The sequence below is a fragment of the Malaya genurostris genome, chromosome 3, assembly GCF_030247185.1.
Source record: "Malaya genurostris strain Urasoe2022 chromosome 3, Malgen_1.1, whole genome shotgun sequence".
Lineage (NCBI taxonomy): Eukaryota > Metazoa > Arthropoda > Insecta > Diptera > Culicidae > Malaya > Malaya genurostris.
The window spans coordinates 175,467,366-175,493,229 of NC_080572.1; the positions used below are offsets into that span (position 1 = coordinate 175,467,366).

Below are 25,864 nucleotides of genomic sequence, written 5' to 3' on the forward strand. Positions count from 1 at the left end.
TACTAGTAAGTTTTTCAAGTCATAGCATTACCTTTTTTTTATATGAGAAAGGCAAAAAAGATTACTGAAGGATTTAAAACCATTTGTTTCTATGGGAAAGTGTGACAATAGCTTACATAAACATTTTAAAACATTTCAGTTTGGTTCAGGTACTTTGTAAGATATGATAAAGTTATGAGATGAATGGATGAGACGGAAATAGGAGCTCAGATGAAAAAGAGAGCCATTACCCTACGTATTCTTAACAAACAAAAAAGACTATTTGCAACTAGCATTTGACACAGCCTTGGTTTTGAGAAGGGCCAGAACAAAAAAATCTTGGAAATTCCTGAAAACATATACATTTTTTTAATTTGGTGTCTTCAGTAATGATCTATTATTACTGGAAAAAGTATACACTGCAAAAAAGGCGGATTGGTAATGTCAGAGACATAACTAGATGACGTGAATACGAATAACACCGGCACGCTCCCTTCACACTTCCGAATATCACGATCAAAAGCATTTCACTTTCTCAGATGGAATTTTGAAAACACGCGACATTATAAGGTAAGTCGTATTCACTGTAAACTGTTTTTTTTTTCATAAAGTTTATTTTATTCCGCGCCTTTGCACTTAAGCTTAACGCGTCCGTTATACTATATTGTTTTTTTTACTGGATCTCGTTGTTATTTCTTCTTTGGAGTAGAGGCGTCTTCTGATCCAGTTTTGCACATAGCTCACCATAGTGAACAGCTGTTTGGCAATATTGACATGTGGCCATCTGATCGTCATAGGTAACAAGTGATTTGCACGGAACCCTTATATCTTGGCCGAAAATCACATAAGAAGGTATAGCCTTCAAGCGCATGCGTAAGAAACGTACGCCATTTAGAATACCTAGGAAAAAGTTCTTTCACTTTTCTTTTTCGATGGAAAGAATCTCTTCATACAGAAATATAGTCTTCAAGTTCTCGTATCGAAGGTCGAATTTTGCACTGTCTGAAGTCAACAACAATTGTATTCTTTCGTAGTGGCTGCGGTAGCTTTTGTTCGTTTGGTTCACTCATTTCGAGATCGTTATATTGTTCACTACACAATACTGTTCTTGGTTTCTTTAGTTCGGGACGAACGTAAGCAGTTTTGTTTTATCGACTGACTTGGATGAGATGTGAAAGTGAGCTGAACTGTGTATTGTTCATTTACTTGTAGCGTGATTGGAGACTGCTAAAAGCATTACATTAGTACTACCACGAACCGTTGCGATACACGTCAGTAAGCGAAACCTAATTTCATAATAAGAATATATATAGCTCCTGTCGCAGCTCAAACTAGCAAATGAAGCTACCAGAATGTCCTCCAGGTACCAGAGCTGTTTTATCTTTTTAGCCAGACCAGGATATTTCGTTAGTTTGTTGGTTATCTCGTTGTTTGATAATTCTTGAAAAAATTGTTGTGAGGACCATCAAAGACTAGAGCTGGGCAGCCAGAAATAAAATGTTCGATCATTTCTCTTGGATGGCTACCATTAATCTATCGGTTTCTGCAAACCACCACGCTTCCAGTTATTTCAATTATTATTCATCCAAGCATATGTTGAGATTGAAAAATGTCACAGAGAAAGAATGTGTTCATTCGACTAACGTGAAGCACAAAAAACAGCTTCGAATCAACCAGCAGATCGGTTGCTGGATATTTATAATTGAATTATTGCTCCGAAAATATTCCCTTTCTGGTACAAATGACTAACTCGAAGGGACCACAATTCGATAAGCATTTCATGCCAAACTGAAATGAAGTGTTGATCAATTCCAATAATTCAATTTACTTTCTATATGAAATTCATCAGCTTCGACCAGTTTGTCAAGTGAAACAGGTGTAGCCGAAGCAATCCAAAAACGATTAAGTTATGTCTCCATACCCAGGGGCTCTTTTGGAGCCACCAGACATCAAAGGAAGACACAAATTGGAGAGTAAATTGCCCAGCCTACTAGGGGTGACGAACAAATATTGGCAGGCATGCTGAACGACGAAGCATGTATTTCAACGTGCCTTCTTCTAGGATGTTTATCCTTACGTACGGCAGTAGCTTGAAAAGATAGTAACGTTTAATATTCACGAAGGAATGCTTTCAACTCATAAAATACTTTGCGGATTTGTGACAAACACTCAATTTCATCCTCTATGGGATCGAGGAGGATAATGTGGTTTCGAGATACATTTAATTAAACCAAAACATACGGAGACACCATGTCAGAGAGATGGGATTTATCCCCAAAATATTATTGCGAAGAAGAAGTTACGTCACTTATACCATCATATCTCCGGAACTAGAAGTCACAGTCACTTGATCTTTGAACTTGATAAATGACCCAATAATACCTTTCAAACGAGCCTAAGTTCGTTGAAATCGGTTCTGTCATCTCTGAGAAAATTGAGCGGTAAAAATTTATTCGAAAAAGGCACACATACACATTTTCGATCTCGTCGAACTGATTCAAATGGTATATAACACTACGGGTCTCCAAGGCTCCGTTCGAAAGTCGGATTTTCCAGCAATTCTAATACCTTTTTATAGAGAAGGGCAAAATGAAGATTTTGGACAAGTTTCAAATATAGTTTGAATTAAAATAAAAATACTACTAAAAATATCTGTTACAATTGTTTTGAAGGAAATAATTTCATTCTTGAAAATCCGAAAAAGTATGATTTCGACGAACAAAAGTGTTAGTTGAAATAATTCAAAATTAATTTTTTTTTCAATCGGCACCTTTATGAACTAAAAGTATTGGTAATTTACTATAAAATTATCAGTTAAGAAGTTGTTCGAAATTGTAATCAAAATATTTATTTAAATAAACCAACATAAGAATAACAAACAAACATCAATTTTCATTGTCGCTGCCCAAGGGTGGCAAGTTCCATGAAATATTGGGGGGGGGGGGGCACAAAAAATTATTAGTACAGATCTATGAACTTTGCAATACATAAAGCATTTTTATAAAGGAAACGGAGAGGTTAGAGCAAATAAAAAGCAACCAAGTAAAAATCATTTTTCCTACTATTTCAGTAATAACCAATGTTCGAAAGTACTAAAGTATAGCACATTTCACATTGTAGTAAATTAGTAAAGAAATATGAAGGATCATGGAGTCGAAGTACGGGGATAACAGAAAAATATTTCTAACAAAGGAGCCGCGCCTGTCTCTGGCAACAATGTTTACTGTATCAAACCAGGATTGCTTCACCATAGTACATAAAAATTTTGTTTTTTTTTCTGGGACTGAGATTTTTTCTATGTTTTATTTCTCTAACGTCTTTTCACGTTCAATATCGAGATTCTAGTCAAAACTGGCAAACATATCGATGTAAAATAAGTTCATTCGTAATTATTTCAAGAAATTCAAACAAGTATGTTATAACTTACCCCTAAGAATATTTTCACTCTAACCGCATAACTTGGCAGATTCAAACAAATGAAAACGGTGGATACTATCAGTAGCATCTTCGTGACTTTGATTTGTGAGTTCGCTACACGACTTCTACCTGATGAATGGAGCAAAAGAATAATAAATTTTCCTTTAGTATTCAGAGTAAACTTCCAATCCAGCTTCCACCTGAAATAGGACTATTCACAATATCCTTCCATGCACACGAACATCAAACAATTCCTAATCACACATTCTGAGCATAATTACTTCCGACGATCCACAATCGTACAAAGTTGGGTCTTAACATGCACGGAAAATCTACTTACTGTAATGGTGAACTTGCTGAACGGGGACACTCCCATTCAAAACTAACTGGTTCGAGTAGGAAGCATTAAGCAGATGATGCTGTCTCCGGGATTCACGAATATTGCTGCCAAAACTGAAACCATAAGAGATGAATTAATTCGTTCGCCCCACCTTCATTGAGCTAAGAGAATGCCATTTGGTGAATGGTAACTTAATTAAATCTGTTCTCTATTTACCTTCGAGGCATTGTCATGGTTCGTCGTACACCGGCGAATTTCCACACGGTGAGGGCGGTGAAAGTGTTTAGAACAACAATAACCGTAAACGGCACGATGAAAACCAGAATCGTGTCGAGATAGTTGAATACTGTCATCTGGTCCTGAAAATAGATGATAAAATAGCCATATGAATCAAATTTCACAAATTAAAATTCAAATGAAAAACCCGGCGGTCCTACAGACTACATATAATCCAGGTCCTACGTTGAAGGGTGGTAGATGTTGAAAATTCCGAACCGTTGTATCTAAGAGACGACTCAAATAAATACAAAATATTCAAAACCAGTCCAAGAAAATACCGAAATGAGGGATGAAATGATTTCTCCCTTGAACGTTAATGAGAAAGGCATCTTTGCACCACTAGATAGATTCAGCAGGTATTTCGTTTCTTTAATTAGCAGCTCGACATCATAGCATAACAATTCGAATTGAAATTACGCCTTATGTCAGAAACAATTTTGCACACATTCTTCGTAAACGCTATTCGTTCATCCATCTACAGTGCGAACTTGATTATATTAATCGCACCCGTCTCGAATGAAGTTGAACTGCCCACCGCACAGAAGAGCGAAATAAGAATAATAAGAAATAACAATGGAAAAACCCGACAAAAAAAATTAAATTTGCACATGTAAATCTATCCATACTAATAAAGTAGTTGAATCGAAAACTTGATTGAAAAACAGCATCGATGTGAAGAAATGAAAATGATTATATAGACTTAAATTATCGCTTAGTTTTGCTCTTGAAGTAGGGGAGAGCCGACAGCCGTGGGCCATCTTTCATTTAACTTTTTTTCTAACGATAAATGAAAAGTACTTCAAAATTCTGCACTACAGCACTCACCTCACCTATTGATTCTTTTATAAACAGATTCTTTTGTAATTTATACATAAAAATGAACTTCAAAATTAGTTGACATTTGGTCCAAGGAACCATCCATGGCGAGTGCCTGGGGACACAACTATCATCAGCTAACATAGTTGATAATTTGGTTCAATTCTTAATGATCGAATGACTTTTCAGAAACATAAAAAATAGACATAAATTATAGACATATTTGACATAATTGAATGAAAATTTCAAAAATTACAGCTAATACAAAGAACTCAAACTAATTGTAAAAAAATCACGAAATTTTATTTCCATTATTTTTTATGCACGCTTTGAACTAAATAAATAAATATAAATTTCAGATTTTTCTTGAAAATTTGAAGAAAACGTTAGCTTTTTGCCTTCCACATATAAAGGGTGATTTTTTAAGAGCTTGAGAACTTTTTTAAACAATAAAACGCATAAAATTTGCAAAATCTCATCGGTTCTTTATTTTAAACGTTAGATTGGTACATGACATTTACTTTTTGAAGATAATTTCATTTAAATGTTGACCGCGGCTGCGTCTTAGGTGGTCCATTCGGAAAGTCCAATTTTGGGCAACTTTTTCGAGCATTTCGGCCGGAATAGCCCGAATTTCTTCGGAAATGTTGTCTTCCAAAGCTGGAATAGTTACTGGCTTATTTCTGTAGACTTTAGACTTGACGTAGCCCCACAAAAAATAGTCTAAAGGCGTCAAATCGCATGATCTTGGTGGCCAACTTACCGGTCCATTTCTTGAGATGAATTGTTCTCCGAAGTTTTCCCTCAAAATGGCCATAGAATCGCGAGCTGTGTGGCATGTAGCGCCATCTTGTTGAAACCACATGTCTACCAAGTTCAGTTCTTCCATTTTTGGCAACAAAAAGTTTGTTAGCATCGAACGATAGCGATCGCCATTCACTGTAACGTTGCGTCCAACAGCATCTTTGAAAAAATACGGTCCAATGATTCCACCAGCGTACAAACCACACCAAACAGTGCATTTTTCGGGATGCATGGGCAGTTCTTGAACGGCTTCTGGTTGCTCTTCACTCCAAATGCGGCAATTTTGCTTATTTACGTAGCCATTCAACCAGAAATGAGCCTCATCGCTGAACAAAATTTGTCGATAAAAAAGCGGATTTTCCGAATGGACCACCTAAGACGCAGCCGCGGTCAACATTTAAATGAAATTATCTTCAAAAAGTAAATGTCATGTACCAATCTAACGTTTAAAATAAAGAACCGATGAGATTTTGCAAATTTTATGCGTTTTATTGTTTAAAAAAGTTCTCAAGCTCTTAAAAAATCACCCTTTAGAAAGGCTATACACTCACTGTGAAAACCGTCTTTACAACCGAAGCCCGAAGGGCCGAGTGTCATATACCATTCGACTCAGTTCGTCGAGATCACAAAATGTATGTATGTATGTATGTATGTGACAAATAATGTTACTCAATTTTCTTAGAGATGGCTTAACCGATTTTCACAAACTTAGATTCAAATGAAAGTTTTATAGTCCCACAGACAGTTAATAAATTTTATCCCGATCCGATTTCCGGTTCCGAAATTACAGGTTGATATGCACCAAACAGAAGGAAAAAAAAATCACACACGTTTCTCGGAGATGGCTTAACCGATTTAGATTCAAAGAAACTAGCTTCATACAATTATCCAGAATTTCATTTGGTTCCGAAATTACTAGGAAATATGTGCAAATTTATGAAAAAATGCGCACTCGATTTTCTCGGAAATGTCTTAACCGATTTCCATAAACTAAGAAGCAAATAAAAGGTTTAAACATTATTCAAAAAGTCCCGAAAAAACTGAACCAGATCCGACTATCGGTTCTGGTATTACAGTGCGATTAGTGAAAATTTTTAGTTTCATGAGTATTTTTTCACAAGCGATGGCAAAACAAGAGACACATTTTTTACAAAACTTACTGCTAAATTCATTTAGTTCGCAGATCTTGTTAGTTAGTGAATATATAAAACTACTTTGGGACTACTAGTCACCGGTTTCCGCTTCCGAACGCACCGCTAATAGTAAAAAAAATTTTTTTTTAATCCACCTAGTGGTGTAATGATGCCTTTCTCATATCACTTTTGTTTTCAAAAACATCATTCGAAGATTCTGTCAAAACTTGTTTTCAAACTTGAATAAAATCAATTTTTTCTGTATTAACTACCATCACCTTTTCAATTTTTAAACAGCTATATCATGTTAATATAGATTTGAATGTGGCCACCCTGCACGCTATACAAAATTCAACAAAGCACGCTGTGTGCGAGGCGGGTGCGTTTTTTTCTTCTTCCGTAACAGTACGTACCGATGCGTACCGATTTTCCATAATTTTGTATGACAGTTTGAAAGTTTTGATACTAATTGCCCTATAATTTCCGAACCGGAAATAGGATCTGGATGAAATTGCACAGTATCTTTTAAGACAATGAGAGCTTTAATTTGAATCATGACTTGAGAAAATCAGTTAAACCGTTACTGAGAAACCGAAATGAGTTCCGTTTCTGGAGCTTTTCATTACTATTACCGGTGCGTTCGGAAGCGGAAACCGGGCACTACCAGTCCCAAAGTTGATTTATATATCCACCAACTAAAAGATCTGTCAACTACATGAATTTTCCAGTAAATTTTATAAAAATGTGCACCTTGTATTGCCATTGCTTGTGAAAAAATACTCACGAAATTGAAATTTTTGACTAATCGCACTGTAATACCGAAACCGGAAGTCGAATCGGGATCAACTTTTCAGAGACTTTTCATAGAATTTCAAGACCTTTCATTTGCTTCTTAGTTTGTAAATATCGGCTGAGAAATTTCCCGATAAAATTGAATGTGCATTTTCTCATCGATTCGCACATATTGCCTTGTCGGATTAATATAAAATTCAATAACGATCTATGGGACCATAAGTCCTTTTATTTGAGTCTAAGTTCGTGAAAATCGGTCTGAGATCTCTGAGAAAATCGAGTGACATTATTTGTCACATACACATACACACACATTTGCTCAATTTGTCGAGCTAAGTCGAATGCACTATGGTCCGAAACGGGAAATTAGCGCGACAAAAATATTTTTACTATTAAATATTAGTTTTTTGTAGTTGATGTCTTCACAAAAGTTATTTGTAATCAAATGGCGCTAATTTTGATGAAAAAAGTGACTAGGGTGGTCCTTATTTAGAATGAAATCTGAAATTTAACTTTCATAATTGAACTCAAAATTTATTTCGTTGTACAATAAAGTTGTAGGAAATTTCACTTTGAGCAACTTTGCTGAAAAAAGCACCTCTCTAACTTTTCATTTGATCAAGTTACATCAATTTTACCGAATAAAAGTAGGGTAGCTCCTAAAAAATCACTTTTTTTTGTTCTAACTAAAAAAGTTATGATTGTTTTTTCATCAAAAACTAGTCAACTAGTCAAATATTCATTAGATACTAGTCAATATTCATTAGATACCAGATCGATGAAAATGTATCCTATGCGGTTCCTGAAAGGTTATGATATAAGTAAAAGTTTAAGAAAAAATTGGAGGGGTGTTATTTTTTTAACTTATTTAAATTAGTCTTAAAAATACCTTCAAAAAACGCAAAAACATTGCATAACTCTTAAACGCCTAAACGTATCAACATACTTCCTTTAGCAAAATAATAGTTTCAAATTAGCCTTACAAATGTTCCATACATTCGAGGAATGAGGCTCAAAACTGATTTAATTTGTAGACTATATTAGTTACTTACTAAACGCACTTCGGCTTCGGCTATACTGGTTCCAGCTTCCCGGTTACAGAACTATAGGGTACAGCCCTGGGCGTTAGCACAACCTTGAGACAGATTGAATGATGCTGTCACGGTCCCAGGGCTTGTCTGTATCCTTACTCAATGGAGAAGGATGCACACTAATGGTGCCATGGGTAATGTCTGACAAGAAGAGGCAACAATACACAGAATGGAAACAATAACATGGATATGTTCCTCTTTCTGAGTGTGCCAAACTTGTCAGGCATTGTCCATGCTACAACAAATACTACACTTTGATCTAAAGTAGAGAAGCGATCTACTAATCAAGTTTGATCTCTTTTGCAGTATGCAATTGGTTTTATGATGGCGGAATCATATACTCTTTGTTACCTTTTGGAACCGCAAATGGCGTTGATAACAGCGTCCAAAACTTCCACACATTGTAGTTTAGTTGCATGTTGAAAGTAGCTTTCTCTTAAATTACATTGTAGTATGCTTGGTGCTTTATCAGACATTCGTTACTTTTACTTAGATCCATACTAATACTCCACTCACTCATCATTCATCATTCATCATTCATCACTCATATTTTACTATGCAAATGCAAAACATACATTTATTTCCTCTTCCAAGATTGTAGATTAAGTACACCATCAAGCCATATTTAGTAAGTATAATTTGTATTTAATATCTACTTTAAATATTTCAGCAACGCACTTGCACATGGTGAAAGGATCAATGCACAAATCCGGCCCAACGCCAGTGTTCAGTTGGTCAACCTAAACTAGTCCTGACGAACTAGTTTAGGTTGACCAACTGAACACTGGAATTGATATTGTATATCCTGGATCCATAAATGGGCCCGGTTCAGAATTTGCGCTATTTAGCCGCCCGATCGGTAAACCCACAAAAAAAGAACTACAGGGTAAAGTGTGTTTAATCATTTAGTGCGACGATGCAAAATAAAGAAAAATTCTGATTAACTTGATATAACTGTTTGAAAAGGTTATGTTAGTTCATAGCTTTGGGTTATTCAAGATTGAAAAAAAAAATGCTTGACAGAATCTTCTAGTGATACATTTGAAAATATAAGTAATATGAGGAAGGCTGTTTCATTACACCACTAGGTGGATAAAAAAAAGTTTTATAATATCAAATTCGAAAAATTGAGGTTGGGTACTGTTTTCATATCAGGGAGATTCTTAGTTTTCATGATTGGCGAATCTTTTTCCAAAAACTATCTTTTCTGTGAGTTTCTCATTCATTTGGCTTCTTCAATAAATAATTCTACTCAATCATCGCAAAACTGAATGTCAGCTGTTAGACGAGAAAGTGGAGATAACATGCTGCAGGAACATACAGCACCACAAGGAAAATCGTCATTGAGAAGCAATAAAACAGCTATATCTGACTTCACCTAGGGGCCACATGCCAATGTCTGATAACATGGGGATCAATAAGTAGTAACTAATGAAAAACATATTTTGGTAAAGCACAACTTTATTCATCTACTTAATCTCCTTCAAGAGCAACACAATCAGTCCAGCGCTTCTCTAACACTTCAACATCTTTCTTATTTTTCGATTTATCTTTTGCTTTGAAATAAGTGTTTGCTTCAGCGATGACTTCCTGACAGGATTAGAATCTGCTTCCTTGGAGCATATTTTTTAGACCTGTGAACAGGGAGCAGTTGCTGAATTCATACAACTTCGTCTTGGTAGTGAGCGACTTGTGACATGGCGCATTGTCTTATTGTAAGAGGTAAAAGGTTTTTACCCCATAGTTTATGCTAGGTGCACATAACCAATTTTATTTGATTTTACGTTTCTTCTTAGACTCATTAGTGCGTAGCAGTTTATGTTGAACTGCTACCTCCGACCTAACGGTTCAACATACTTAATAAAATTGGAATAACTCATCAATAACGCAATAAGATAACACATGGATCAATAAGTCCCGAGACTAAAGCAGAGATGGCCACACGATGTAACCACGTCTTTCTAGAGTACTAACCTTTGCTTGAAACGGGTCAAAATTTTAAGTCGATCCGACCAGAAACAGCTGAGTTATCGAGGTTGGAGTAAAGTCGTTTTGTAGTTTGTTTAAAAAATACAGATATTTGTTTATTTGTTTATTTGTTTATTTGTATAAATAGTATCATCTGACATATTTTGTCTTAATGAAAGAGAAATAAAAATAATGACTAAAAACTTAAAGCTAATTATTCACAATGTGGAATTGGTTAAGCAATCGTTGACGAAACACAACAGGTGACACATTAAAATCAAAAAGATGAAAAAATTCGTTGAACCGCATGCAGACTATTCGAAAAGGTTCGTGCTGTCCATACACTCTGTTCCTCGGATCTAGGAACAGAATGCTCCGCTGGCGAAGTATTCTTTCAGGTGCGTAGATATTGAGTTGCATAAGTAAAGTGGGGCTATCAATGTCCCCCAACAGTAGTTTAGCAGCGAAAGTTGCTTGAGCGGCTATACGTCGTAACTCCAATGGCTCGATATTCAAAAGGCGGCACCGATCTTCGTATGGCGGTAAATTTACAGGGTCTCGCCACGGTAGCAAACGCAGAGCGTACCGAACAAATCTTCTTTGAACAGCCTCAATCCTGGCGATCCAGTGAGCATGGTAGGGGCTCCATACTACAGCGTTTGACTCTAATATTGAACGTATAAGTGAACAATATAATGATCTTAGACATAACGGGTCCCGAAACTCTTTAGCAACCTTAACGATAAAACCAAGTTGACGGTTAGCCTTGGCTAAAATATTGTCATAGTGGAGTCTGAAGGTAATTTCACGATCCAATGTGACACCAAAGTCCTTAATGCTTTCTACTCGCGTCAGTGACCTTCCCGAAATTCCGTAATCGTACAGAATAGGATCCGATTTCCGATGAAATGATATGACACAGCATTTCTCGATACTCAAGCATATAAAATTTTTTGAGCACCAATCAGCGAATTTTTGTATCATTTGTTGTAGTTCAAAACAGTTCTCGAGATTCTTGATGACTTTCAGAATTTTTGCATCATCTGCATAAAACAATCTGCATTCCGGTGGTAACAGAAAGGAAACGTCGTTTATGAAGATCAAAAACAGTAATGGACCAAGATTGCTTCCTTGCGGAACTCCAGACTGATTTGAGAATATATCTGAAGTTGAAGATCCAATTTTCCCTCGAACTGAACGGTTTGTCAAGTACGATTTGAACCAGTCTACGCTCGTCGATGAGACGCCCAGTCGTTTTAGTTTAGACAGAAGTATTCCGTGATCCACTCGATCGAATGCAGCCTTAAGATCCATATACGCTGCATCGATTTGCAATCCAGAGTCCATGTTCTGAACACACTTTGAGGTGAATAACATAAGGTTCGATGATACCGAGCGTTTTGGGTAGAAACCATGCTGCTCGTAATCTATATAGCTTTTACAGCTAGCAAATAGTAGATCATTCACGATTATTTCAAATAGCTTAGAGCAAGCACACAAAGACGTAATTCCACGGTAATTAGAAATGTTGCATTTATCGCCTTTTTTGTAAACTGGGAATAAATATGAAAACTTCCATCGTAAAGGAAACTCACTTCGCAGAGTAGAAATGTTAAAAAGCCTAGCTAACGGATAACTCAGAGAATTCGCACAACGCTTCAGCACAGATGATGGAATACCGTCGGGGCCAGCAGCGAATGACAGCTTTATTTTGTGCATGGCTGTAACTACCATCTCCTCTGTTATGAGAGGAAAGTTGAAGCTAAACATGTTATGCGGTACACAAACTGTGGCTTCTTCTATTTGGTTCGATGTAGCAGAAGCGTCGCGAAATGCACGCTCAAAGTGGTGTGCGAACAAATCACATTTCTCCTTTTCGAGGCGGGTTGTTTCATTGGTCAGATACATAGTGTGCGGAAGACCAGTTTCTTTCCTCTTAGAATTAACAAATGACCAAAAAAGTTTTGGGTTTCGGCGAAGGTTCATTCCAATTCGTCTTATGTGACGACGATATAAAAACATATTGTAACGGCGATATCGACTAGTAGCTATGCTTAATTGATGCTTGAAATACTGAGATCGAGAACTGCAGTACTTCCGGAGGGTTGAAGATCGTACACGCTTGAGTGCGCGCAAATGTGGGTTAGACCATGGCGGTTTCTGAGGATATGATATGGAAGTGTATTTACTATCCTTCATGAAAAATTGAGCATGAAAAAGGTTTTTTCCAAGTGGGTGCCGCGATTGCTTTCGATGGAACAAAAACAGCAACGAGTCGATGATTCAGAAAGCAGTTTATCGTTATTTACTCGCAACAAAAAAGATTTCTTGCGTCGTTACGGGACCATGGACGAAACATGGATACATCACTACACTCCAGAGTCGAAGCGGCAGTCATCTGAGTGGCGCACAGCTGGCGGAAGTCGTCCGAAGCGTCCGAAAACGCAGCAGTCAGCTGGCAAAGTCATGGCGTCAGTTTTTTGGGATACGCATGGCGTGATTTTCATTGACTACCTCGAAAAAGGTAAATCGATCAACAGTGATTATTATATTGACTTACTGGTGCGTTTGAAGGAGGAAATCGCAAAAAAACGACCGCACACGTAGAGAAAAAATCCTTTTTCATCAAGACAATGCACCCTGCCACGAGTCGATGAAAACAATGGCGAAATTGAACGAATTGGGCTTTGATCTGCTTCCCCACCCCCCATTCTCGCCAGATTTAGCCCCCAGTGACTACTGGCTCTTTGTTGATCTAAAAAAAAATGCTCCAGGGAAAAAGATTTGGCTCAAATGAGGAGGTCATCGCTGAAACTGAAGCTTATTTTGAAGCGAAAGATAAATTTTTTTATAAACATGGTATTGAAAAATTGGAAAAACGTTGGAACCATTGTATCACCCTAAAAAGTGATTATGTTGATGAAAAAAAAAATTTGCAAAAAAAATGTTGTTTCCATTGTTAGTCTCGGGACTTATTGATCCATGTGTTCAGAGATGGCATTTCACCAGAGTTATACACGCTAGAGTCAGATTTTTGCCACACCGAGGATGAAAAAAACGAAGCACCGCACAAAGAGGAAAGCGCACTTCTTCTCAGTGTCGAATAGACAGCATTTGAGTGTGTGCTTGTGGTTAAAGCAGCTGGCGCGAGTGAAACACATTCTCTTCGCATGAATCGCTCACACGCGCTCTCGTCTAAATACACCCAAGTGACCACTGGCGTGTGATGGTGAGCGAACACTTCTGTGAACTTCAATAATAAAGAGAGTAGATCTGGCCTTGCTATGAAAAATTTGCGTGTCCACGCTTCATCTACGAAAACCATACAGCAGAGTGCTCACCGGCGTGTACACCTCTGTGAACGTATCTGCATCCACCTCAGAGAATTTATTAGCTAATGCTCTAGCACTTTGGTGCGATTCAGTGGAAGAGGTAAAAGGAAATAAACAAACGCACTCATGATGCGTGCACACTTACACAACAGTGGTGTATAAATGTGAAAGAGAAGAGCTCTCGTTGAAGTTGTCAGTGCGAGGGGAGAAATTTTGCTTGCTCTTCGTCACACAGAGGAGATAGACATCTCTGCATGTGTTATAATAACTAATTTAGAAGCTAAACAGATATTGTACAATTTCTTGATTCTCTAGATGAAATATCAAGAAAATAAGTATCGCTATGATAGCATAGAAACGTCAAGACAAGATATGATGATAAAATTTGCCATTTACATTTACCCGGGTAGTTAATCTAAACAATGTTTTTATCAAGCGATTTGCTATTATAAATTACATTGAATGAAATAAATTTATTTGGTACAGGATCTTAAAACTGTTTACTTTTGTTTGTATCAGTTCATCTCTTTCATTCATTTAATATAGCTGGCTATTGGTTGAACTCATGGAAGAGAAAGGGGTCTAACATAAACTATTTTCTTCTTAATCTGGTGTGGTTTCCCATAGATTTCGTTCCCCAAACGCATCAATTTGTCAGTGTAACGTTTGCTGTTGGTAGAGTCACATTTTTCAAGCTAGTTGTTTCTAAAAATTCCAGTTCTCACCGACTTCAGTTCACTAGGCGGACGACTGCTTCGGCTCCAGTGTGTAGTGATAAATCACGACACGTCCACCGTGAGTAAACGCGGCACCCACGGCATCCTCATATACAAATGTTTAGCAAAATAGTGCCGAATGATATCTTTAATATGTCAGCTTTATCTCTTGTTTTCAATGGAGCAATGTTTTCGTAGCACTTTTCAAGCTATTCAAATCAAATCCGTTGTTTTGAGAATATTAAACTAGCGTCACTTATATCACTGTCACAGAAATTTTGTTGGCAGCGCCATCTATGTATCAGTCCTGATATATTCCGATCCATGTGTTATGTGCTGATGCCAGTAGCAGCCATTTCTCACACGAATGTGTGGTGAGCGACTGATGGAAATAATCCTATCACGAGCATCTCAATGGCGTGACACAAGACAACAAGATCAATCAGGGTGTACATTCAGACTAGAGATGGGTAATCCGTTCGCGGACGACTCAAAAGAACTACAGTGGGGTCTCGTACAACGCGGATTCGTTTTTGCCGGTATTCGTTGTTGCCGGATTCGTTATTGCCGGATAACCGCGATAAACGGGACTCAGAACATATGGGATTTCGACTGATTGGGGCTGTGGACGGTTTTCTCGCTTCGGTCAACAGATAGAGCCACACAATCTTCGGCAAACTTGTTGTAGATACTTAGACCAACAATTTAGTGTAGTTTGACAGATCATTAGTTGAGAACTGTTCCGCTAGGAGCGCTTTGAAACATGCATGATATAAATCATTCGCTTAATACAGACAAAACGATTTGAGCTTCAAGTAACTCGCAAATTATAGTATTTTGAAGAATGCGGGAACTCGGAAGTTTGTCAAACAGCAAAAGTATTAACTCGGACTTACTTCATCAGATGTAGCTAGTGTGCTTGAACACAGATATCAATTATCAGAATTATGTTCTTATAAAAAAAAAACTAAAAGATATAGAGCGGTTTTGTTTGTTGGAAAGTTGTTAGGAATGTTATAGTTTACATTATGAAAACTGTGCTAGTTGAGAACTTTCCCACAGAATGGCACTAGTGTGATCACAATCTTACAATATAAAATTTATTATGTGATATCTCTAAAACCTGATGATATAGATTGGCGATGTTTTCGGAAACAAAGTAGAGGAGGTAAAAACAGATTAAATAGTGTGAACAGTTGTAAAATTTTTTCTCGCTTGGTGAGGCTGGTGTGCAATTCTGGGTTGGAAATTCCTGTAATCTTGATTTATTTGGATTTATTAAGATCGTTTTTTCGAGGGTTTACAAACTGGTTAGAAGATTTATAAAAGCTTGTGTGTGATAATTTAAGAGCATTGTATCTTCCTCAACATTGCTTGGGATATCAAAAAGTATTCAAAAATGTGAACAGTAGTTCAGTATTCGAAAAAAAGGTTGCGCTATTGCGATCATGATGGCTTAGAAAGCTATTTTTTGGGAAAATTATATTTGTTTGTTTCGTGATTTATACTAGTTGACAGTAGAAATTTCTTCTACAATGCTTGTAAAGGAATTAACGGCTGTCTGGTCGCGGACAAACTTGATCAGAAATATGATTACTAATATAAAAATAACTACAGTGCAATAGAGAGAACGATCATAGATTCTTTCATTGGTTGGTTGTGTTAGAGACGTGAATATATAATTGATTCCTATAAATACGTTGTAGCTAGCTTTCTGATCATCTAGTAGAAATTAAGCAGATAGGGCATTTTTTTCAGGCTTGGTATTTGGAATGTTAATAATGTAGCTAATCCACGTGCTTTAAAAAATTTCCAGCGTTCGAATCTCCCAGTACACTACCGGAGCAATTAAAAAGGCTGGATGACGAGAAATTTTCCAAGATTGGATGCAAAACTGTTTCATTTCCGTTTCATTTTTGCTTAAATCGCAACATCGGAATTGCTTTGATTGCATTCAATCAGTTTTAGTTCAAATTATGCCATCAACGTTGAAAAATTACTGGAAAAAAGTACTTCCATCTTTTTTTTTAACCTAGTACAAAAATCGATGATATTGAGAACGAAAGAAAAATTTCTGAAATTAAGGATTTCGGTGAAAAGATGGGTGCTAAACATCTTTCTCGTGAGGAAATTGATGACATCATCGCTTATAAATTGATTACGGCAGAAGAAATTGTCGCTGATGTTACGCAGATACAGATGATATAGACGATATTATTATTCCACAAACAAGCGCTGAAGAAATCAATTCAAAAATTTTGCTACTAAACGAATTGGAGAACTTTTGTTCTTTGGATAACAACATACACAACTAAAGAACTTATTGATTGAATGGAAGAACGACCAGAGTGAACAAAACTAACCACAAATATAACTTACTGTACGATTAATAATTTGAATAATATCTTCATTTTCGACTATTTTTGATAGTATTTGATATTTAAATCAATTCAACCTTCCACAACAATTCCTAAAACTAACATTAGCCAATGATTTTAAATTAATTAATCCTTTCAAAAATCTGGATAATAACAAATTCCCGCAGGAACAATTTGATTTTTTCTCCAATTGATGCGGTCTGAATAGAATTCTATTCTTTCTATCGCAAACGCTCAACAGTCGTATTCGACCATATCGTTTCCCGGAATGTTTTCAAACGGAATTCGACCGTAGAGGATTTGAGAGTCCTGTTGTAAACAAAACTTAATTTTGAGGATAACATCAAATACATAATTTCCGAAGAACTAGGAATTACATTTAGTATCAAGACCTTTAAAAACATGTATTACCTATAGGCACTATATTGTGAACTGTTTTGCGATTCTTGAAAATGGTACTGTCTTTTTGGCTCTTTATTTTTAACTCGACATCCACCGCGTCGAAGCCATTCAGAATAAACTTCTTCGGTTTGCTTTTCGTAGTTTCCCTTGCAGTGATCCCTATAAACTTTCCAGCTGTCAGGAGTGTTATAAATTTATCGATTTTTACTTTTTATCAGTTCACCGAAATATGTCTTTGGTCGTTTACGTAGCGATTTTGTTACAATCTCGAATTGGTTATCCGCACTTGTTACAAAACCTTAATTTAGAGATTTACTGCCTGATGAAGAGTGTGACTATGAAATTTTCGCTCCATTGGTCTTTTTATTGTTCAATAAAAAAGGTTTAATTCAAACAAAAAATAAAATGAAATTATATGAGCAATATATGTCACATTTTATGTATTTAACATTATAGGGTAACGGCTCCCTATTTCATCTGAGCTCCTATTTCCATCTCATCCCTTCACCTCATTACTTTGAACATGAATAATATTTTACAACCTACCTGAACCAAACATTGAAATGTTTTGAAATGATTATAAAAGCTATTGTCACACTTCCCCATTGAAAGAAATGGTTTCAAATTCTTCGTTTATTGTTTTTTTCTTTAAAAATAAACTCACTTTTCAATTTAGGACACATTTTCGTCTCAAGATTTACAGTTCGTCATGTTTCTGATTATCTACTAATCGATTCGTCTCAAAACATGATCACTTTTTCGCACAATTACACTACCATTGAATGCTGGATGACTTCATAATTAGTAATGATCACTTGCCACTTGTTTAATTAACGATTTAAAACTTCAAAAACTACCCGACAAACAATAAAAATCTTTTAAAATATGAGATGAAAGTTTTTCACTTAGTTCACTTGATTGCGCTTTGTTTTCATCTTATTTGGTTTTGCAAAGTTGCCAAGTTATCTCATATTGTTAAAAAAAAATAAATTGTTTTTCTTCTTCAAATTATTATCAAAAAGTATGTTTTTGGTATCCGTGACATTAGTTTAATTGTATTATTGATATTAATATTTAAATAAAGCTGTTTTGGCTTCGAATATTACCAGAAAGAGCGTGTTAAATACTAATGAAATAACCATTGTGGCAAATCTAGTAGCACTGGTTTCATTCCGCTATACGCCAACATAACGCTGTGAAGTGTGTGTGAGTGTTTCATCGGCTGTGCACAAAGATGCCAGATGTTTTCATAGAAAATATGTATTACTTTGCATATAAAGTCTATATCTGTTCTATTTGTTTTCACTAATAAAATGATGTTAAAAGATGCCCCATTAATTAGATAATTCAACGAGTAAATTTTTTACCAATAATAATAATGTGGAAAAATCCTGGTGGGTACGGTTGTATCGTTTGAGTTGTATATGTGGCAGCGGTAAGGCAGTCGGTCACCAGAATGTCTGCAAGCCATATTTTTCCAGCTGGCGGCGTTTAGTCAGCCATCTGGCAGCCGCATACGCATGGGTGAGAGTGTAATAGTGGAATATTTTGTTTTGATTGCTGTCGCCATTGCTAATTTATAGGATGAATAAAGGATCAACGATAGGATGGATAAAAATCCATTGAGATGGAATTAGGAGCAGAGTAGTGAACACATCATAAGTGTTTTTAGCTGTTTTATGAATATTAGTTAAATTTTCAAGCAATGTGAATCAATTCTCAACGTGGAGCAAGGCGAATGAAGCAGTAATATGAAATAGTTATAGTGATTTTAGTGGCTAAATCGGGGTTTGAAGGCGACGTCCTTACAAATGAGATGAAATAGGGAGCCCTTACCCTATATAATTGTATTAATAATAAAAACATTAGGTATGAAATTCGAGTTTTCACTCTATCAAGTTCCTCAGATTTCAGATGTCGATAGCTTATTCATCTTAATATTTTAGTAACTTACTAACGCCTCCTAGAAAAACAGTTTAAAATCTGTCTCTCCTTCATATACTTATTCAAAAACTGATCGATAAGGTCACTCTCATAAACAAGTATGGTATTCAGTTACAGAAGATCACATTGTAGATACAATAAGAACTGTTTCATCAATCATTCAATAGGTATTGGAACCTTAAAACACCTTCTCGAAGAAACCATCTTAATAAGTCAACATGATTTTGAGTTGCAGGAATTTCGAACACTGAATTGCACACTAGAGTCAGCCATGCGAGAAATTTCAATTACACCATTTGATCTGTTTTGACCTCCGGAACATTCTTTCCGAAAACACCGACACCACCGAAAGTAAAATATTCGCGATATTTCATGTTCAAACTGTTTTTCCATTGTGAACATATGAATTATTTCATGCTCTTTTCAAAGCGCCCCGGGCGGAGCAGTTCTCCACAAATTGTCGATCAAACTACACTAAATTGTTGGTCTAAGTATCTACAACAAGTTTGCCGAAGATTGTATAGCTCTATCTGTTGACCGAAGCGATTTAATCGTTCACAGCCCCAATCAGTCGAAATCCCATATGCTCTGGGTCCCGTTTATCGCGGATTCGCTTTTCACGCCCCCGGTGTACCGCGTTATACGAGACCCCTCTGTAGTTCTTCTGGAAGAATCGTTGAAGAACGATAGTTTTCTAAGCGTTCTAAAAGAAATAAAAGTATTTATATTCTATAAGAAAGTGTATTCATAACTGCATATTTCGAAACGGTTTTTGTTTTTAAGAATGCAGTAGAAATTGTATATATTAGCGACCTTTGCAAAGTGCACATAAGTGAATGATTGCTACTTTAAATACATGCAAAAAGTTGCTAGCAACGAGATATAATTATTTGCTCTCGTAAGGTTTTTGAAGAAGCATTTAAAATTTTTGAAGAATGAATGAACGGTTCAGGAGAACTAGTTCTTTCGGTAGGAATTACTTCAACCAAGAATCAATCCAATGGTTTCCTGTTTCATGTAGTTACTAATCGATGGCATAGACAGAAAATATGTCTATTGTTTGGCATATTTGCCGCATAATCGACGAGAGATTTCATATTATATATGAATTCCAGTGGAGCTTAAGTCATCAATAGTAATTTAATTTCTATTTTTTTGTTCATCTACAATACTTAGTTGTAAGCTATTTCAAATGAATTGGCTAGAGCTGGTACCACGAATGAACTATCTAGCTTTATCACTATAAACTAGCACAGGATTCGTTCTAGGGCTGCATCCTGAAATGCCAGCTACTGGCACAGCTTGCAAACTTGCGCTCAGACAACACCATTTTCACCAGATTTGAGTCTGAAAATGTCAAACTGTCTACTGCATTGCAGTATTCTGGTCAGAGCATTGCAACCTCAATTATCACATGGCTACTATACGTACTTATTATTATTCTTGTGGTTTGTGTAAGTGCGATTGCGGTACTTCATACTATGTAACTGTCCCGCATTGACACATCTACGTATCCGGGTTTTTGGTTCTTCATGATCGGTCGAGTCTGTATATGGGGAGCTAAAATTAAAGGATATTCTATCGTGCTGTAGTCAAAGAGGTTCATCATTCTTCCTGGAGTGAATGATTCCTTTCTGTTCTGGTTTTGGTAAATTGTTTGATAGGGCGCCGAGCATACTTGTGCTCATATATATTGCGAATCGTTCTGCACTCTTTCGGGAGTGCAGAATGGTGTCTCTTTTGTAAAATCTCTAAATCTTCTCGGGGGTTGAAGGTTTTACTAAATGTACATATTGGGACAGTGCTCTTCTGTGAGTAACGATGAAACACTGAGCACTCCTATCTTTTTCGTTGTCCAACTCGACGGCGTGCACACTCTTACTGAAGCTGTTCCCCATAGATAGTCACACTCTTGCTCCCACTCGTACTCTTATACCGTATTTGGTTTTCCTATGCGGGAAGGATTGATATGCTATTTGATCAAGCTCAATTATGCTGCGATTAAATACAATTATAATAACAATAATAAAAAAATCAATCACAAAGCATGTTTAATGCAACAGTTTTAAAAATATTAAGGATCAAGAGTAAACCAAGTTAACTTGTGTTGGTAATTTGTGTATTACGTACATTTTATTTGGTACGTATGTCATAGATCTATGTATTCATATCTGCAGTGCACCGAGTTTATCAAAGTGGATTACACGATTGAGTTTCAAACAATCTTTTTTAGCAATAATTTATTATCAAATAAATGACATTTTGGATGAATTATCAATTTTGATCCATTTTTCACTAACCTTTGATGGAAAATTGCTTACATTTTATGAATGTAGATTTTAATTCTTTTATAAAAAAAAAGTAAACTGTTTCAATGCAATTGTATTGGATTGCCCTACACAAAATAAACAAAACTAAATATTTTCTTTAACAAAAGCAGTTTTCCGGAAAAATCAATAGTTTTACGACAATCCTCCATATTCATTGCCTTTCGCGTGTTAAATTAATGGTTCCTATTTTGCGGGTTTACCTATAGAAGGTACGTAAATCTTTATATCGCAATAATTTCTGCAAGAGGAAATTCATATAGGAATGTGTTTGTTGCTAATCAAATGTGTTAGTGGATGTAAGCGGAAACTGAAATAATTTTTCTCGATCAGTTGTAAGGAAAAGAGAAGAGTTTTAGACTAAGATTTTCGTTTTTCTTGAATTGCAATTTTAAGCAGAATGAACTTATTGGTTTTTTTTTCAACCATATGGAGGATTTATTGATTTAAATCAGGAAAAGAAGGAATTTAATTTTACGCACACGTTGTTGACATTACTCATACGTTTGCAAAGAGTCTTGCTCCTTAAACTTGAATTTCATACACAGAAGTAACAGGCAGTGTTGGTGATTGCCGAAAATTTGACAGAAGCTGCTATATTGCTCTCTATATCGTATACAACATTTTCAATCCGGTAGAAGATGCTACAAGAAATCGTGTGTCCCAAAGCATGAACCGTGAGAGAACTTTTCTACATTCCTTCGCTCCACTTCATACTCTGAGTATTTCACGCCCTTAAAAAAAATTACAGTATGATAATGATCGTTGCTGTGTGGAATTTCCCAAGAGAGAATCGCAAGTTGACAATTATCGCAGAAAATCGAATCGATGATTCAACTTGATGATTTTCATACTAGGTTGCAATATTTCAAAACCCTTGTGTGGAGCATTCACAGACATTTTCATAGGTTATATGCACATAGTTAGAATAAGCGGCAATAGTAAAATGATTTTATCGCAATTGTCAACTGCCTGTATAGAATCGGATCGCGAAACGAGAATAAGCGATTGTTTGTTGCTTCAGAGAAGAACCCCACAGCAGCGTGCTAACCTTTGATTCTCAGAAATGTCATCGAGAGAAATTCGCTCTCGCAAAGTCAAAGTCTTGGCATTACATTCCTTTTGTGGAATTTGGCCTTTCTGTTTCAACAGACTCCGCAGCCGATTCTTAGTGTACAGAATCATTGCATGGCTAGTACTATGGATCCTACTGACACTAAGAATCCTTCCAGGTCGGGGCTCGAACATACGACAACTGGCTTGTAAGACCAGTGTCCTATGCATTGAACCGCCAACCCGGGCCATTCGCTCTCGCACTGGTGTCGATTCTATGTTAAATGAGCCATGTTAGGTTTTTGTTGTTGCGATTTTTTTTTTTTTTTTTTTTTTTTTTTTTCAAATAACTATTTATTGGAATATGAGTTAAAATTAAATTATTAAGATTTAAATTGGGTGTTCAGCCACAAGTGGTGACTTTTCAGCCCTGTTATATATATATATATATGATTTGGTTATTACCATGAAGACATCATTTGCTTCCGCTATTCTGAGATTTTTGTGTAGGGAAAATTCTAAACCTACTTGTATTGTGTAATGGGGAAAAGGAACTTATATACTAACTTACTAACTAATACAGAGAGCGAATCGATTCAATTGAAGATTGCATCGATTTTTGTCGGAATTTGCTTATAATATTATGTGACATTACATTACATCTAAGAAAGCTGAGTGTCTGTGGGTGTCCTCAAGGTGGTGTACTATCCCCACTTTTATGGAACCTAGTCGCTGATAGTTTGTTAAGGAAACTTAATAACCTTGGATTTCCGACTTATGGTTTTGCCGACGATTATCATATATTGATGACCGGTATAAGCATTAACACTCTCTTTGATTTAATGCAGCAAGCCCTGCGATCTGTTGAACAATGGTGTTGTCAGGTTTGGATTATCTGTAAATCCGGGCAAAACATCAATGGTGCTTTTCACTCATCGTAGGATAATTACAGGAGCTCGTCCGTTGCAGTTCTTTGGTTCAGGGGTCACTGTGGTCGATCAAGTTAAATACGTCGGGGTTATTCTTGACTCAAAACTGAATTGGTCTGCTCACATTGATTTCAGGATTAAAAGAGCTTGCATGGCTTTCGGCCAATGCAGACGAGCTTTTGGAAAATCATGGGGACTCAAACCCAGATATATTCATTGGATCTACACAACTATCGTTAGACCAATTTTAGCATATGGATGTCTTGTATGGTGGCAGAAAGGAGAAGTCGCAACAGTTCAGTCAAAGCTAAATCATCTCCAAAGGATGGTCCTAATGGCGATGACAGGAGCATTCACGACAACTCCTACTGCTGCTCTAGAGGCGCTACTGTGCATTAAACCACTACATGTGTTCCTAAAACAAGAAGCATTATCTTGTGCATACCGTCTTAGGGTTACAGGGCTTTGGAACAGTAACCCATTAGAATATGCTACCAGTCACACTCGCTTGTGGTCTCAAATGGTTCCGTGGGATGAGTATTTACTCGCTCCTAGTGACCTAACTCTCACATGCAGTTTTCCTTTTAAAACATTCAATGTGAGCTATCCTCTTCGTTAGGAATGATTGTCTGGTTGTCTGGAACGACAACTTGATGAACACATAGTTTGTTTTACGGACGGTTCTCTGTTGAATGGTCGTGCTGGTGCTGGTATCTACTGTCGTGAAATAGGATTAAGCAGTCTCATTCACTTGGTAGATACTGTACTGTGTTTCAAGCAGAAATCTACGCAATTCTGTGTGGAGTACAATCGGCACTTCAGCAGAGGATCTGTGGTAAACGTATTTATTTTTGTTCCGACAGTCAGGCAGCCTTAAAAGCACTCAGTTCGAATGACTCACGGTCGAATCTAGTGATCGCATGTCGAACTCAAATTGAAGACCTCAGCATTTCAAATGCTGTTTACTTCATATGGGTACCCGGCCATTCTGGTATTACTGGAAATGAATGGGCTGATGAGTTGGCTAGAGCTGGTGCAACGAATGATTTCCAGCTTTACCACTTTCAACTAGTTGGATAAAGCACAAGATACGTTCTTGGGCTGCATCCAAACATGCCGGCTACTGGCGCAGCTTGCAAACTTGCGCTCAGACAAAAGCATTTCTACCAGATTTAAATCTGAAAATGTCAAAGTGTCTACTGCATTTCTCCAAGTATCATTGAAGTATTCTGGTCAGAGCTCTGACTGGACATTGCAAACTCAATTATCACATGGCTACTATTCAACGTGCTGAGTATTATTCGTGTGATTTGTGTGAATGAGATTATGGTACTTCATATCATCTGATATGTAACTGTCCCGCATTGACGCAGCTACGTATCCGGGTTTTTGGTTCTCCATACATGGTTGAGTCTGTGTATGCGGAGCTAAAATTGAAGGATATTCTCTCGTTTCTCACCCAATGTGGTAAGGAGCTATAGTCAGAAGGGTTCATCGTTCTTCCTGGAGTGAATGAATCCCTTCTGTATTCACCTTAAATAGGGTTTGGCAGATTGTTTGGCATCCTCTGGGGGGTACCGCATTTACTTCTGCTCGTACATACTGCGAGTCGTTCTGCATTCTTCCGGGAGTGCAGAATGGTGTCGCTTTTGTAAGATCTCTAAATCCTCTCGGGGGTTGGAGGTTTTATTAACAGCAGACTGTTCGGGACCTCGTAGAGGTTCAGAATTTCCTTCTGCTTCCACTAAATGTGATCCTCAGCAGATTGTTCAGCATCCCTTAGGGGTGCAGAATTTACTTCTGCTTTTATGTGTTTTTGTGTCGTCAATTTTTCCCATCCTCCTAGTCCAACCCTTACCATTTCCTTTCAATCCTTCCCTCTTATATATCGGGAAAATGATGCTAAAAACAAATTGATGGCAAGGCACAAATCTCCAAATATCAAGGGGAACGTGCCATTTGAGCCAATTTGTTCTGATTCCTGATTCCTGACATTACATCTAATGGTTCTATATTTGTGAGTCTGTGTAACTCATTTGTACTAAACCAGGGAGGACGCTTCAGAATCATTTTCAGAATTTTATTCTAAATCCTTTGAAGCGTTTTCTTCCTGGTGGAACAACAGCTTGACCAAATTGGTACCGCATAAAGCATGGCTGGTCTG

The 25,864-nt window shown here is 36.8% G+C and overlaps 1 protein-coding gene across 1 annotated transcript in view; it reads right to left on the reverse strand.

The window, feature by feature from the left end:
- LOC131437220 (growth hormone secretagogue receptor type 1-like) overlaps nt 1-25,864 on the reverse strand; it is a 61,544-nt gene that overhangs the window by 11,725 nt on the left and 23,955 nt on the right. The window contains exons 2-4 of the mRNA XM_058606404.1: nt 3,953-4,095; nt 3,737-3,849; nt 3,407-3,525 (exon numbers count right to left, since the gene is read on the reverse strand). Of these exons, the coding sequence (XP_058462387.1) occupies nt 3,407-3,525; nt 3,737-3,849; nt 3,953-4,095 (375 nt within the window). The remainder of the gene's footprint in view (nt 1-3,406; nt 3,526-3,736; nt 3,850-3,952; nt 4,096-25,864) is intronic.